Source organism: Puma concolor, unplaced genomic scaffold, assembly GCF_028749965.1.
Source record: "Puma concolor isolate L17-30 unplaced genomic scaffold, mPumCon1.1.hap2 unalloc_scaffold_54, whole genome shotgun sequence".
NCBI classification, from domain to species: domain Eukaryota; kingdom Metazoa; phylum Chordata; class Mammalia; order Carnivora; family Felidae; genus Puma; species Puma concolor.
Window position 1 is genome coordinate 138,421 of NW_028240263.1, and position 14,424 is coordinate 152,844.

Here is a 14,424-nt window from a genome sequence, read left to right on the forward strand (position 1 = left end):
CAGTTCACTGAGTCTATTCACCTGTGTCTAGTCTGATGTGAAACCCACCGACTGAGTTCTTCATGCCATTAACAAGATTTTTTAGTCTTTTAATTGTGTTAGAGAGCTAGACAGACTGGGAGCAAGGGAAGAACAGAGAGAGAGGGAGACACAGATGCCGAAGCAGGCTCCAGGCTCTGCACTGTCAGCACAGAGCCCAACGCGGGGCTCAAACTCCCGAATCACGAGATCATGACCTGAGCTGAAGTCAGATGCTTAACCAACTGAGCCACTCAGGCACCTGGAGATCTTAATTTTAGCTCTGGTAATTTGCAGTTGGAGAATCTGTTTTGAGTCTCTGAAAATTTCCCATTTGTCAAGAATGGTTTTTGGACAGTTGACTTTTGCATCCAATAACTCCAGTCTATGTATGTGTCTCCTCTTGGTCTGTTTCTCTTCTTTCTTCTTTGGGTCGATATGACCTGTTTGTTTGTTTTTTTTTTTATGTTTATCTATTTATTTTGAGGGAGAAAGAAAGTGAGAGCAGGGGTAGGGGTAGAGGACGGGGGAGAGAGAGACACTGTTGAGGAGAGGCTCTTTTCTGTTCAGTAGAGAGCCCAACACAGGGCTCAAACTCACAAACGTGAGCCGAAACCAAGTGTTGGTCACTTAAACGAGTAGACTGAGCTATCCAGGTGCCTCTCTTTTTTTGTTTGCTTGTTTGTTTCTTTCCTTTTCTTATGAAAAGAATTTTGTTTTAATATTATTTACTTTTGAGAGAGAGAGAGAGGTAGAGACAAAACTTGAACAGGGGAGGGGGAGGCAAAGTGGGAGACACAGAATCCAAAGCAGGCTCCAGGCTCTGCACTGTCACCACAGAGCCCGACGCGAGACTCACACCATAACGCGTCAGTTCATGACATGAACCAAAGTGGGATGCTTCCCCGACTGAGCCACCCAGGCATTCCTTTCATTTCCTTGCCTTGCTTTGCCTTCCTTTCCCTTCCTTTCCTTTCCTTTCCTTTCCTTTCCTTTCCTTTCCTTTCCTTTCCTTTCCTTTCGTTTCCTTGCCTTTCCTTTCGTTTCCTTTTCCTTTTTTTCTTTTTTCTTTTCTATTCTTTTCTTTTTTCTTCTTTTTTCTTTTCTTTTCTTTTCTGTCTTTTTGTTGTCTTGTCTTATCTTGTCTTTTCATTTCTTCTTTGTTTTTATTGTTGTGCTGGACTGTATGGAGAAGCATAGAGGCTCTTCGTGTGCTTGTATTCCTTCAGCATTTCATCCCACACACCCCGAGTGCGGCGGTTCTTGGACCCACTCAGGCGTGAGTGAGTTGAGACTGGGGCTCAGTCTTTGTAAGGTGCCGTGTGAGCTGGGCTCACGCTGTCCCCCACCCCCGTGTAGACCTCCAGGGTCTCCATTTGGAGGCCTGGAGTATTTCCGAGGACCCGTCCTTGATGCTAGCTCCCAAAGCCCCGTTATTTTCTCCACAGCACAATGAGATGATGGAAGGGTCAGCTTCTCAGGCAGTGCTTGCCGAGTGCCGGGCTCCTTTTCTGTGCCTCCCTGTGCTGTCCAGAGCTCGGTTAGCTGCCACTTTCTGCTTGCCTTTCTGTTAGGTTTCCTTTGCAGCTCGTTGGTATCTTGCCTCCAATCCCTGAGGAAATTCAGAATCCTCACATGTCTTGAGGGAGAGAGAGGACTCTGAACATTAGAGTTGGCTCAGCGGGCTTCCCTTTTGTTGGGGTCTCGGTCCTCCCAGTTGGGACTGCCTCGGGGTCTCCTTGATGCCTTCAGAGATGCTTCAAATTGAACTCATCTTTCCTAGTTCATGATGTGTTGATTAACAGGCTACTCACATGTATAAGAGCAAGCCAGGGAAGACTGAGAAGTCATAGCAAACATTTTGGTCCTCAGCATTTGTTACAGGAGAAAACGAAACCCAGTAGTCCTTGCCTAGTACCCGTCGTTCTTCTAAAATGACCATCCAGTTTGCCCACACTCAGCCAGCGTCCATGGGGTGGTGATGGTGTCAGCCTCCCAGCTCCCTATCCCCCACTGCCACGGCCGCCCTCCTCCCCTGTCAGGTGCCTGCCCAGGGCAGGCTTTGTGATGACGGGCTGGCTATGGCAGGGCAACTAGATGAAGTGGATCGCTTAAGTGACGCTTATTCTGGGAGTGTTTGATCAGTGTTGTTTGTATTCTAATTTTCGTAATGTTTATTTACTATTTAGAGAGACAGAGTGTGTGGCCAGGGGAGGCGCAGACAGAGGGAGACCCAGAATCTGAAGCAGGCTGGGGGGGGGGATGCCCCTCAAGCGTACAGGGTAGCCCCCACAAAAAGGGCTTCTGTGTTGGTGCACCCGAATCATCTGCAGAGACACAACCACCCACCCTTGTTGAGCCCTTTTGTGACTCTGCACCATTGTGGTCGCCAGGCTCTGGCTGCTGTGCTCCTCGGAGAGGGTGGTGGAGGCACATCTGAGAAGAGTGTATCTGGGCGAGTGAAGGGGTTAGGAGCAAATGTCGCTGACTTGCGCACTGTGGTTCCGGAAAGGCCTTTTCCGGAGAGGTCGCTCGGGAGCTGAGGCTGACCGAGCACTCTCCCAGCAGTCTGACTCCGAGGCCAAAGGCCGGGGTCAAGGAGGAGCTTGGCTTTGTTGTGAGCGATGGAAGCGGAAGCGGAGCCAGGTGAGGCACCAGGCAGCTGGCGTTGGGACGGAACCTACCCCGTAAGGAGTTGGGTTTTCCGATAAGGGCCTGGGGTCGTTGTGTCCTCAGGGGGAAGGACTGGCATGAGGTTGTTGAATTTTTTTATGTTTATTATTTTTTTTTTCAATATATGAAATTTATTGTCAAATTGGTTTCCATACAATACCCAGTGCTCATCCCAAAAGGTGCCCTCCTCAATACCCATCACCCACCCTCCCCTCCCTCCCACCCCTCATCAATCCCGTTTGTTCTCAGTTTTTAAGAGTCTCTTCTGCTTTGGCTCTCTCCCACTCTAACCTCCTTTTTTCTTTTTTCTTCCCCTCCCCCATGGGTTTCTGTTAAGTTTCTCAGGATCCACCTAAGAGTGAAACCATATGGTATCTGTCTTTCTCTGTATGGCTTATTTCACTTAGCATAACACTCTCCAGTTCCATCCGTGGTGCTCCAAAGGGCCATATTTCATTCTTTCTCATTGCCACGTAGTACTCCATTGTGTGTATAAACCACAATTTCTTTATCCATTCATCAGTTGATGGGCATGTAGGCTCTTTCCATCATTTGGCTATTGTTGAGAGTGCTGCTATAAACATTGGGGTACAAGTGCCCCTATGCATCAGTACTCCTGTACCCCTAGGGTAAATTCCTAGCAGTGCTATTGCTGGGTCATAGGGTAGGTGTATTTTTAATTTTCTGAGGAACCTCCACACTGTTTTCCAGAGTGGCTGCACCAATTTGCATTCCCACCAACAGTGCAAGAGAGTTCCCGTTTCTCCACATCCTCTCCAGCATCTATAGTCTCTCGATTTGTTCATTTTGGCCACTCTGACTGGCGTGAGGTGATATCTGAGTGTGGTTTTGATTTGTATTTCCCTGATGAGGAGCGACGTTGAGCACCTTTACATGTGCCTGTTGGCCATCCGGATGTCTTCTTCAGAGAAGTGTCTATTCATGTTTTCTGCCCATTTGTTCACTGGGTTATTTGTTTTTTGGGTGTGGAGTTTGGTGAGCGCTTTATAGATTTTGGATACTAGCCCTTTGTCCGATATGTCATTTGCAAATATCTTTTCCCATTCCGTTGTTTGCCTTTTAGTGTTGTTGGTTGTTTCCTTTGCTGTGCAGAAGCTTTTTATCTTCATAAGGTCCCAGTAATTCATTTTTGCTTTTAATTCCCTTGCCTTTGGGGATGTGTCGAGTAAGAGATAGCTACGGCTGAGGTCAGAGAGGTCTTTTCCTGCTTTCCTCTCTAGGGTTTTGATGGTTTCCTGTCTCACATTCAGGTCCTTTATCCATGTTGAGTTTATTTTTGTGAATGGTGTGAGAAAGTGGTCTAGTTTCAACCTTCTGCATGTTGCTGTCCAGTTCTCCCAGCACCATTTGTTACAGAGACTGTCTTTTTTCCATTGGATGTTCTTTCCTGCTTTGTCAGAGATGAGTTGGCCATACGTTTGTGGGTCTAGTTCTGGGGTTTCTATTCTATTCCATCGGTCTATGTGTCTGTGTTTGTGCCAATACCATGCTGTCTTCATGATGACAGCTTTGCAGTTGAGGCTAAAGTCTGGGATTGTGATGCCTCCTGCTTTGGTCTTCTTCTTCAAAATTACTTTGGCCATTCGGGGCCTTTTGTGGTTCCATATGAATTTTAGGATTGCTTGTTCTAGTTTCGAGAAGAATGCTGGTGCAGTTTTGATTGGGATTGCCTTGAATGTGTAGATAGCTTTGGGTAGTATTGACATTTTGACAATATTTATTCTTCCAATCCGTGAGCACGGAATGTCTTTCCATTTCTTCATATCTTCTTCAATTACCTTCATAAGCTTTCTATAGTTTTCAGCATACAGATCTTTTACATCTTTGGTTAGAGTTATTCCTAGGTATTTTATGCTTCTTGGTGCAGTTGTAAATGGGATCAGTTTCTTTGTCTTTCTGTTGCTTCATTGTTAGTGTATAAGAATGCAACTGATTTCTGTACATTGATTTTGTGTCCTGCAACTTTGCTGAATTCATGTATCAGGCCTAGCAGACTTTTGGGGGAGTCTGTCAGATTTTCCATGTATAGGATCATGTCATCTGCAAAAAGGGAAAGCTTGATTTCATCTTTGCCAATTTGGGTGCCTTTGATTTCCTTTTGTTGTCTGATTGCTGATGCTAGAACTTCCAACACTATGTTAAACAACAGCGGTGAGAGTGGGCATCCCCGTCGCGTTCCTGATCTCAGGGAAAAAGCTCTCAGTTTTTCCCCATTGAGGATGATGTTAGCTGTGGGCTTTTCAGACATAGCTTTTACGATCTTTAAGTATGTTCCTTCTATCCCGACTTTCTCAAGGGTTTTTATTAAGAAAGGGTGCTGAATTTTGTCAAAGGCCTTTTCTGCATCGCTTGACAGGCTCACGTGGTTCTTATCTTTTCTTTTCTTACTGTGATGTATCACGTTGATTGATTTGCGAACGTTGAACCAGCCCTGCATCCCAGGAATGAATCCCACGTGCTCATGGTGGGTAATTCTTTTTATATGCTGTTGAATTCGATTTGCTAGTATCTTATTGAGAATTTTTGCATCTATATTCATCAGGGATATTGGCCTGTAGTTCTCTTTGTTTAGTGGGTCTCTGTCTGGTTTAGGCATCAAAGTGATACTGGCTTCATAGAATGAGTCTGGAAGTTTTCCTTCCCTTTCTATTTCTTGGAATAGCTTGAGAAGGATAGGTATTATCTCTGCTTTAAACGTCTGGTAGAACTCCCCTGGGAAGCCATCTGGTCCTGGACTCTTATTTGTTGGGAGATTTTTGATAACCGATTCAATTTCTTCGCTGGTGATGGGTCTGTTCAAGCTTTCTCTTTCCTCCTGATTGAGTTTTGGAAGAGTGTGCGTGTTTAGGAATTTGTCCATTTCTTCCAGGTTGTCCAATTTGTTGGCATATAATCTTTCATAGTATTCCCTGAGAATTGTTTGTATCTCTGAGGGGTTGGTTGTAATAATTCCATTTTCATTCATGATTTTATCTATTTGGGTCATCTCCCTTTTCTTTTTGAGAAGCCTGGCTAGAGGTTTGTCAATTTTGTTTTTCTTTTCAAAAAACCAACTCTTGGTTTCGTTGATCTGCTCTCCGGTTTTTTTTAGATTCTATATTGTTTATTTCTGCTCTGCTCTTTCTTATTTCTCCTCTTCTGCTGGGTTTAGGCTGCCTTTGCTGTTCTGCTTCTATTTCCTTTAGGTGTGCTGTTAGATTTTGTATTTGGGATTTCTCTTGTTTCTGGAGATAGGCCTGGAGTGCAATGTATTTTCCTCTCAGGACTGCCTTCGCTGCATCCCAAAGCGTTTGGATTGTTGTATTTTCATTTTCGTTTGTTTCCATGTATCTTTCAATTTCTTCTCTAATTGCCTGGTTGACCCACTCATTCGTTAGTAGGGTGTTCTTGAACCTCCATGCTTTGGGAGGTGTTCCAGACTTTTTCCTGTGGTTCATTTCAAGCTTCACAGCCTTGTGGTCTGAAAGTATGCATGGTATAATTTCAATTCTTGTATACTTATGAAGGGCTGCTTTGTGACCCAGTATATGACGTATCTTGGAGAAAGTTCCATGTGCACTCCAGAAGAAAGTATATTCTGTTGCTTTGGGATGCAGAGTTCTAAATATATGTGTCAAGTCCGTCTGATCCAATGTATCCTTCAGGGCCCTTGTTTCTTTATTGACCGTGTGTCTAGATGATCTATCCATTTCTGTCAGTGGAGTGTTAAAGTCCCCTGCAATGACCACGTTCTTATCAATAAGGCTGCTCGTGTTTATGAGGAATTGTTTTCTATATTTGGGGGCTCCTGTATTCGGCGCATAGACATTTATAATTGTTAGCTCTTCCTGATGGATAGGCCCTGTAATTATTCTCAAATGCCCTTCTTCAGCTCTTGTTACAGCCTTTGATTGAAAGTCTAGTTTGTCTGATACAAGTATGGCTACTCCAGCTTTCTTTTGGCTTCCAGTAGCATGATAACTAGTTCTCCATCCCCTCACTCTCCATCTACAGGTGTCCTCAGGGCTAAAATGAGTCTCTTGTAGACAGCAAATAGATGGGTCTTGTTTTTTCTATCCATTCTGATACCCTGTGTCTTTTGGTTGGCGCATTTGGTCCATTTACATTCAGTGTTATTATAGAAAGATACGGGTTTAGAGTCCTTATGATGTCTGTATGTGTACGGTGTAGCCCCCACAAAAAGGGCTTCTGTGTTGGTGCACCCGAATCATCTGCAGAGACACAACCACCCACCCTTGTTGAGCCCTTTTGTGACTCTGCACCATTGTGGTCGCCAGGCTCTGGCTGCTGTGCTCCTCGGAGAGGGTGGTGGAGGCACATCTGAGAAGAGTGTATCTGGGCGAGTGAAGGGGTTAGGAGCAAATGTCGCTGACTTGCGCACTGTGGTTCCGGAAAGGCCTTTTCCGGAGAGGTCGCTCGGGAGCTGAGGCTGACCGAGCACTCTCCCAGCAGTCTGACTCCGAGGCCAAAGGCCGGGGTCAAGGAGGAGCTTGGCTTTGTTGTGAGCGATGGAAGCGGAAGCGGAGCCAGGTGAGGCACCAGGCAGCTGGCGTTGGGACGGAACCTACCCCGTAAGGAGTTGGGTTTTCCGATAAGGGCCTGGGGTCGTTGTGTCCTCAGGGGGAAGGACTGGCATGATGGATTTGAATGTTTTGAAAGCTGGTGCTGGTTCTGTGTGGATAGTGGGTTGGGGGAGGAGACAAGAATGGATGCAGTGTAGACGTCATTGGGTAGAGTGGCTCCTTCTAATGTGTGGGTTGAGCTCTAAGATTCGTGTTTTAGGCAACAGGTACAAGCCCCTCACATCACCCATCACATAAAGCACAGGACAGTGTGCGTCTTTATATCCTTTACAGAACTGCGTAATGTTTAAAAGCAGCGTGTGTAATTTTACGTGTGTGGGTACAGGGCGTACACTAAAGTATTCACCTGTTCTGGAGTGCATGGCAGGCACGGTATTAGGTGCTGAACCCTATGTGCTGCAGTTACCTCGCCCAGAGACGTATGCGGTTTTACGGAGAGCAATAGAAGGGCATGGGAGTGTGTGGTTCGGTGGAATAGGGGGAACGTGTGCACAGTGCGGCTGCAGGATGGCCGTTTTGTGCCATGGGTCGGCGTGGGTCAGACTCGGGGAGGCGGTTTTCCTTGGGAGGTCCGGCTGCCCTGTGTTCTCCTTCATGCACGCCACTCTGTCTCCCGGACGCCTTTCCAAGCACCTCGTAGTGAAGCTCCATCTGGGCGGACTGTGGGCTCTTTGAGTTCCACACGGGCCACCACCCTGCCCCCCCCACCTGTGCCTCCTCCTGGGAACAGAGCAGCTTGCTCCCTGGTCCGGTGGTCAGAAGCCAGGGAGATGGCTTTGCCTCTCTCCTGCTCTTCCCTCTCCCTGCTGGGCCGTGGGTCCTGTGGCGTGGAGCTTGCCTGTCTTTATGTCAGATCTTACTGCCCTTATGCCCGTGTGAGGATAGGCTGTCCAAGTGCACACAAGTCTCGCACACGACGTTCCTCCTGATGAACGCTTAGGTGGTGGTGACACACATGCGTCCCGGGTGGCCTGGCTGCATGCTCCCTCGATTTTCACGCACAGACGTGTGCATGGCAGGCGAAGTGGTTCACTGAGCACCTTGGTGAGGATTTGCTGTCTGGAAAGTGGGGGTGGGTCCTCACAAATGTGCTGATATGCAGACATGCATGGGGTGGGGGGGACCCGCTAGATGGGGCTGTCTTGGGCCTTGGGGCCTGGCGGTATGGGGGTGGAGGCGGGCACTGTCTGTGCAGCTTTCCAGAAGGGCCTTTCTGTTCCTGGCCAGTGTTTCCATAGACGGCTGGCTGGCTTTAGTCCCAGCGCCCTTGTCATGGAAGGGTCCATGTGGGAAAGGAGCCGAGACTCTGCCGGATCACTCCTGGTGGCAGCGTGCTTTCCAGCGATGACACTTCCGTCCCGCCTTCCTCGCCCTCCGTCTGCTTCACCAGATCTCCTCTCTGTGCTGTCTTCTTCTGTGACCTCCTCTGGGCTTTTCTCTGTGCTCGTGACCTTCTGTAGGATACGCATTTTGAATCCCTGCATCCCCCAACTCTTTTTCTTTTTCTTTTTCTTTTTCTTTTTCTTTTTCTTTTTCTTTTTGCCATATGCACAGTGTCATTCATGAGTTTCCTGATTGGCTGTGTCATAGGTCCTGGAAATCACGCACGTCGTATGGACAGTCATCTCTAGCAGGGATTTCTTGATTGTGTTGGGCTTGACGGTTTCCCCAGAGTTTTTTGTAACGTCCCTTGGCATCTTCCTGACTTTCATAATGTTCCCTCTGTGGCGGTTCTCTTTGGTAGCATTGACTGTCCTTCTTGTAACGTGCCTGTGTCATGAACCTCACAGGTCCTCGTGGCCCCTGGTCCGCAGGCTCACTTAGACCCGCTGCGCTCCGGAGCGAGTGAGCCGCCAAGACACGTTTGGTGGTGACCCGTGGGGTTCTGGGTGGCCAGGACATTGTCCAATGTCAGAAGAACTTTGGAGGACAGTCCCTTGCTTTCAGTGTACTTCCTGAGTTGAGGGACAGAGCCGGGATGGAACTGCCCCAGGGCAAGGGCTCTGGTTGTGCAGCCAGACCACTGGCCACTGGCACTTGTTGCCTTCAGGACCCTGGGGTGAGCTTCCTACACAGGGCCAGCCGCCCTGCTCACACCCCCACCTGTAGCCGCTCATTCGGTAGCTGCTTCACCCCTTCCTACCCAACATCTTGGTGCTCACTTGTCTTTCTCGTGAATAAATGTCGTTTGTGGCATTTTCCCCCCGACAGGGCACCTCCTGCTGCATGAAAAACCCGTGCAGGCAGCCATGGTCTCCTCAACTGATTTTCTTGGGTTTTCACTTTTTGCGTTGGAGTGGTTGACATGCGGTGGATGGTAGTTCCTGCTTCTCTGCAATCTTCTCTGGGGCGTCTGGGAAACTGTGTCCTTCTTCTTCGTGGTGGAAGCTGCTTCTCCTAGCGTCTGGACCATTTTCAAAGCCAAACCCCTTTCTAAAATCACCAAGCTATCCTGTGCCTGCATTGAAATGTGCCAGTTTTCGATCCTTCCCTTCCTTCTGCCTTACGTCGTGATGTCAGGTCTTCACTTGTCTTGCAGTTTGAGTTGCGTCGGCAGGTGTGCCCGTCTCACAGCAGTCCTACATCCACAGAGATGCCACATCTTCCGCACCAGACACAAAGATGTCTCACCAGTAGCACCAGGTTTTTGCATGTGCTGGGGTCGCCGCAGGGAGAGAGCTTCGAGACTTTCCCTTTCTTTGTGCCTCCGTGGTCCTCACGCTGGCCGGCTGGCAGCTGCAGCTGTGGACCTCAGTACATGTCAGGCCATTCAGCCTTTTCTTGTCACACCATGAGTCTTCTCTGCATCGCGGGAGCACGTCCGGCATCCCTGGGCACACTTCGAACGGGTCCCAGGCTGTAATTAAGGTTCATGGTATTGCCCTTAACGCGGTGAAAATGACGCAGGAACCCTGAGAAATCACTTCTCCTGTGGTGCTTGATGTACTGGAGAAAGGAAGTGCTTACCAAGAGCTGAGTAGCAGATTCGTGGATTCGTGCAACACCTGAGGGGACCTCAAGAGCAACAGGAGGTGGTGCACACTTCCCCCAGAGGACAGCGTCTGCTACAGCTCGTGTTATGCGGTTAGGACTTAATCCTGCGTCTCCACATTTGTTTGCCTTTCTCTTGACTGCAAATGGCACCATGTAGGTACGGTCAGTTTCTGTGTGCAAAATGATACGTTTTATCTTGTCAGAGTAGGTTTGTGTATGTTTTCGGGGAGGAAATGCTCTAATAGCCTAGTATCTGCGTATATTTCATGCACTCGTGGCCTCCCTTTTACTTACTAGGTTTGATACTTCGTAGCTGCTCAGCTCATCTGCCAGTCTTTCCAAATGTCACACATCTCCAGAAGAGTTTCCAGTGCATTTATTGGAACAAAAATCCCCACATAGAAACGGGCCTGCACAGTCCTACATCAAGGATCAGATAGGCTTCTGTGGGTTCACCTTGTCAAGTCAGATTGCAAGGAACGTGGTCAGTTCTGTGGTAACATTCCCGTTGATTTGGAAAGGGCTACTTTATGAAAGAAATTGAAGTGTGTCACCAGTTTGTACTTGGATTTTCCAGAATTGCTGAAATCAACAACTCTCCTTATTTGGAATGTCAGTTGTTAAGTGAACGTTTATCCCCTCGTTTGTCCTACAGAGACAAAAGCTCTGGGGCGCCTGGGTGTCTCAGGGCATTAAGCGTCTGACTCTTGGTTTCAGCTCAGGTCATGATGTCATGGTTCAGGGATTGAGCCCTGCACCGGGCTCTGCGCTCGACTGACTGGAGAGTGTGCGTCCACCTCCTTGGAGCCCACCTGTACGCCATGTCCTGGGCGGGCGCTCAGTATTGGCGTGAGAGAAGCCCCACGCGGGGTGGTGGGCCCTGGCATCACTCTCCTCAGAAACCCTTCCTCCATAATATTTCCTGCTTGACTAAGGAAAGAAGTCGTAAACTCGCCCTTTCGTCAAGAGTCCTACCATCATTTTTGAAAAGTCCATTGGGTGTGGTTGAGTCTGATTGAGCCAGGGGTTCAGGCTAAGACAGCAGCTTTTGAGTACCGTCAGCCTTTCCCCACTGCCGCTCCACAAGCCTGCTTGGCAGACGAGGCCAGAGGCTGCGGATGGGCAGGAGGCTTCTCGGCCGCTTGCTCCCGAGTCAGCAGAGTTCCTGAGTCCTAGACCTGCCAGGCACCTGAAAATGTCCGTCCCCTTGAGTGTCGGTCCCTCCGAAAATCCCCGGGACTCCTGTGGGTGGTGAGGAGGGGACTGGTGTGTGTGATGCTACTTGAGGGCGGTGGGTGCTGGGCCTCTGGAGGGCCACGGAGGCCTGGTGTGCTCTGGTAAAGACCCCCTGTGTCTCTCCACTTTTGTCCCCTCTCCGACCCCAGGAGTGTGCAGCTCTCGCTGCAGAGCTCCACACCTGCAGGGAGCAGCTCGTGCAGAGAGAGGAGGAGATCGCCAACCTGAAGGCGGAGAGAAACAACACCAGGGTCAGTAGGCGCACTGCCAGTGTCTTCAAACACGGGACACCATTCACTCCCCTTGTCCGCAATGTCCCCGTGGAGTTGGCTGGGACCTATTGTTCTCAAACCTTGTTTGATCCGTGAGGAGGAGTAAGGCTCTTTTAACACATTGGCGGGGACGGCTCCCTACCTGGGAACTGAATTGAAGGGATTCAGACTTGGTTTTGCATTTGGTGAACTTGAGGCCCGGAATTGAAGGTGTTCTTGAAACACGGTTTTCCTTTTGCCTCTCCCGCCAGCTGCTGCTGGAACATTTGGAGTTCCTCGTCTCCAGGCACGAGAGAGCTCTTCAAAAAACAGTCATACGGCGACAGGCGAAGACTCCGGCCGGCGTGTCCAGTGAGGCGGAGGTGCTCAAGGTCCTCAACTGCATATTGGAGAAGGACAAAACCGAGGCTGAAACGGTGTGCCTAGCCACGGCGGTTCTCAATTTGTGCACATGCTGTGTGTTCTAGGCACACTTTGTGTGTTTGTGTGACTGGGGTTTCCTTTTCATCTTCTTGAATTCTTGTAAGAAGACAGGTCTGTATGGTTAAAAAGCAGTAGTTGGTGGAAATGTTGTGTGTATCGATTGGCTAGTACAAATTGCATAATGTAATTTATTTGGGGGAAGATTTGTCTCCAATGTAAAATTGAAAGCGGTTAACAAGCAAGTCTGTGAACAGGAGCATCCGTGAAAAACCTTACCAGCATTCTGTCATGTCATTTGAGGCGAAGGGGATCTTAGGGTAACTGTATAGTAAGGACTAATGAAACACCTCTGTGTACCAACTCAATCCCTTTGTTTCCAGGTGAGAGAGCAGTTACGTGTGGCACTGGAGGGGTGTAGTTTCGTAGAAGAAGAATTAGGGGCCACTCGCAGAGTTCAGCTCCAGACATCACGCCAGGATTTGATTGGAGGGGGTTTCCTTTTTATCCATTGTTTTTAAAACAACGTATGAAGACTAGCAGTGGGGGCCCTCACATGTTGCTTCCCTTTCTGAGTTTCAAAGGTGCAGAGCCAGATGAAAGAGCTCCTGGCTACCCTGTGCACTCTCGTGGCCAAGCTGGAAGAGGACCTAGACATCTCCAGGAAAGACCTCATCCTTTCTGAAGCAATGAACACCATATTACAAAGAGATGTCCGTGAAGTGAGTGTCAGTTGAAATGGCCACGCCGTCGTCGAGCCAAACGTGGGGTGTTTGGTTCGGCCTTGCCCAGTGTGTCCTTCGTCTCCCACGGGTTTTGAACGTTTGGAGTTTGGTAGAAGTAGCAGCAGAACGGGACGTGACTCCGGGGCCTGGGCGGGCTGCCTCCCCATCTGCGTGGTGGAATCTGTCCTCCCTGGGCTCTCCCCTGCCGAGGCCTGGCGGGCAGGCGGCGGAGTGGCCTCGGGTGTGGCGTGTGGGCCACCTGAGCTTGGCCCATGCCGTGCTCTCGGTCCATTTTGGGAACACACTCGGCACGTAGGAACCAGCGTGGTGCTGCCAGGGCGTTTCCGGGGGCACGACCTTGCGGGGGCGGCTCTGCCAGGGGCCGTCACGGCCGCCTCTGCCGCCCTGCCCTCCTCCCAGGGGTTCCGTGCTCCTGGTCGTGACGGTCAGAGTGAGCGAGGGGTAGCCCGCTGGTCCTGGTGTAAGGTCATGGAGGAGTGCGGCCGCTTCTGCACGTGTGGTCGTCGATGGGAATCTGATCATTGTCACAGAGGACTAGTAAGGGTAGGATGGTTTCTCTGTGCCTCCTCCTGTCACTGTGAGCTGCCCTTTGCGGACAGTCCCCGCACACCCCACCCCCAGCCCAGCAGTGCCACCTCGGGAAGACCCTGTCAGACCCTCGAGGGTGTAAGTGCACGAGCAGTCTGTTTAGTACCTTAGTGTGGGTGAGATCGTGTCGGAATTTAAAACAAAAGTATTTGCAGAAATTATAGAACCTGTTCAGTGAAGTTGTTGTTTGGCAGAGGTGGGGAGAGACCCCTCAGCAGAGTTCAATGTGCAGAGAATTTAGAAAATCCTTTCTTAGGACTCATCACTTTCACTCTTGAGACTGCTGACATAAATTGCTTAGGAAACACGGAGGGCTGGAAGAGGAATCTTTCGGGTGTTGGACAAGAAACGCAGGGCAGGACGTTCTGGTTCCATTTGCAGTGTCAGATACCATGGGATACAATGTTGTTACAGGGTTAGGCTATAGAAGATGACTTCCAGTTATATGAAAGGTGGAGTTTGGCTTCCATTTGTTACCACTGCTGCTTCAACTTTGTGGTAATTGGATGAGATTTCATCCGCCTTTTCCCCGGGAAAAAGGATGGTTGTCTCATGGTGTGTGCCTCCAGAGGCAAGTCGCTGTTCTGTGGAAAGCTCAACGGTGTCCGGAGGCAACCGAGGTTGTGACTTCCGGGAGACTTTCTTATCCGTTTGTCTTTGAACACATGGGAAAGAATAAGCCTGGGTAACTGGTCAGAATCCCGAGCAGCCTCCGCACTGTCGGCACAGAGCCTGACGCGGGGCGCCAACTCACAGAGCGACACCGGCTGAGCCACCCAGGTGCCCCGAGGATGCTACTTTTCTGTTTGTTTGGAAAATGAGGATTTCGCCCGGGTTTTGTGTCTGGAGTGTGTTAATGTGTCGTACGCTAAT

The 14,424-nt window shown here is 49.4% G+C and overlaps 1 protein-coding gene and 1 long non-coding RNA gene across 3 annotated transcripts in view; one reads left to right on the forward strand and one right to left on the reverse strand.

Annotated features, from left to right (window-relative positions):
* The window catches only part of LOC147571139 (uncharacterized), a 67,602-nt gene extending 55,527 nt beyond the window's left edge, over positions 1 to 12,075 (reverse strand). Inside the window, exon 1 of the long non-coding RNA XR_015247667.1 lies at positions 11,940 to 12,075. This is a non-coding gene — a long non-coding RNA (uncharacterized LOC147571139). The remainder of the gene's footprint in view (positions 1 to 11,939) is intronic.
* Positions 7,028 to 14,424, forward strand: part of LOC147571143 (liprin-alpha-1-like) — a 28,313-nt gene continuing 20,916 nt past the window's right edge. Inside the window, exons 1-4 of one of the 2 annotated variants that reach the window (XM_086696606.1) lie at positions 7,028 to 7,242; positions 11,675 to 11,776; positions 12,049 to 12,159; positions 12,802 to 12,939. In XM_086696606.1, the coding sequence (XP_086552732.1) occupies positions 7,075 to 7,242; positions 11,675 to 11,776; positions 12,049 to 12,159; positions 12,802 to 12,939 (519 nt within the window). In that variant the 5' untranslated portion in view covers positions 7,028 to 7,074. The remainder of the gene's footprint in view (positions 7,243 to 11,674; positions 11,777 to 12,048; positions 12,160 to 12,801; positions 12,940 to 14,424) is intronic. The other variant, XM_086696607.1, reaches the window with a different exon arrangement.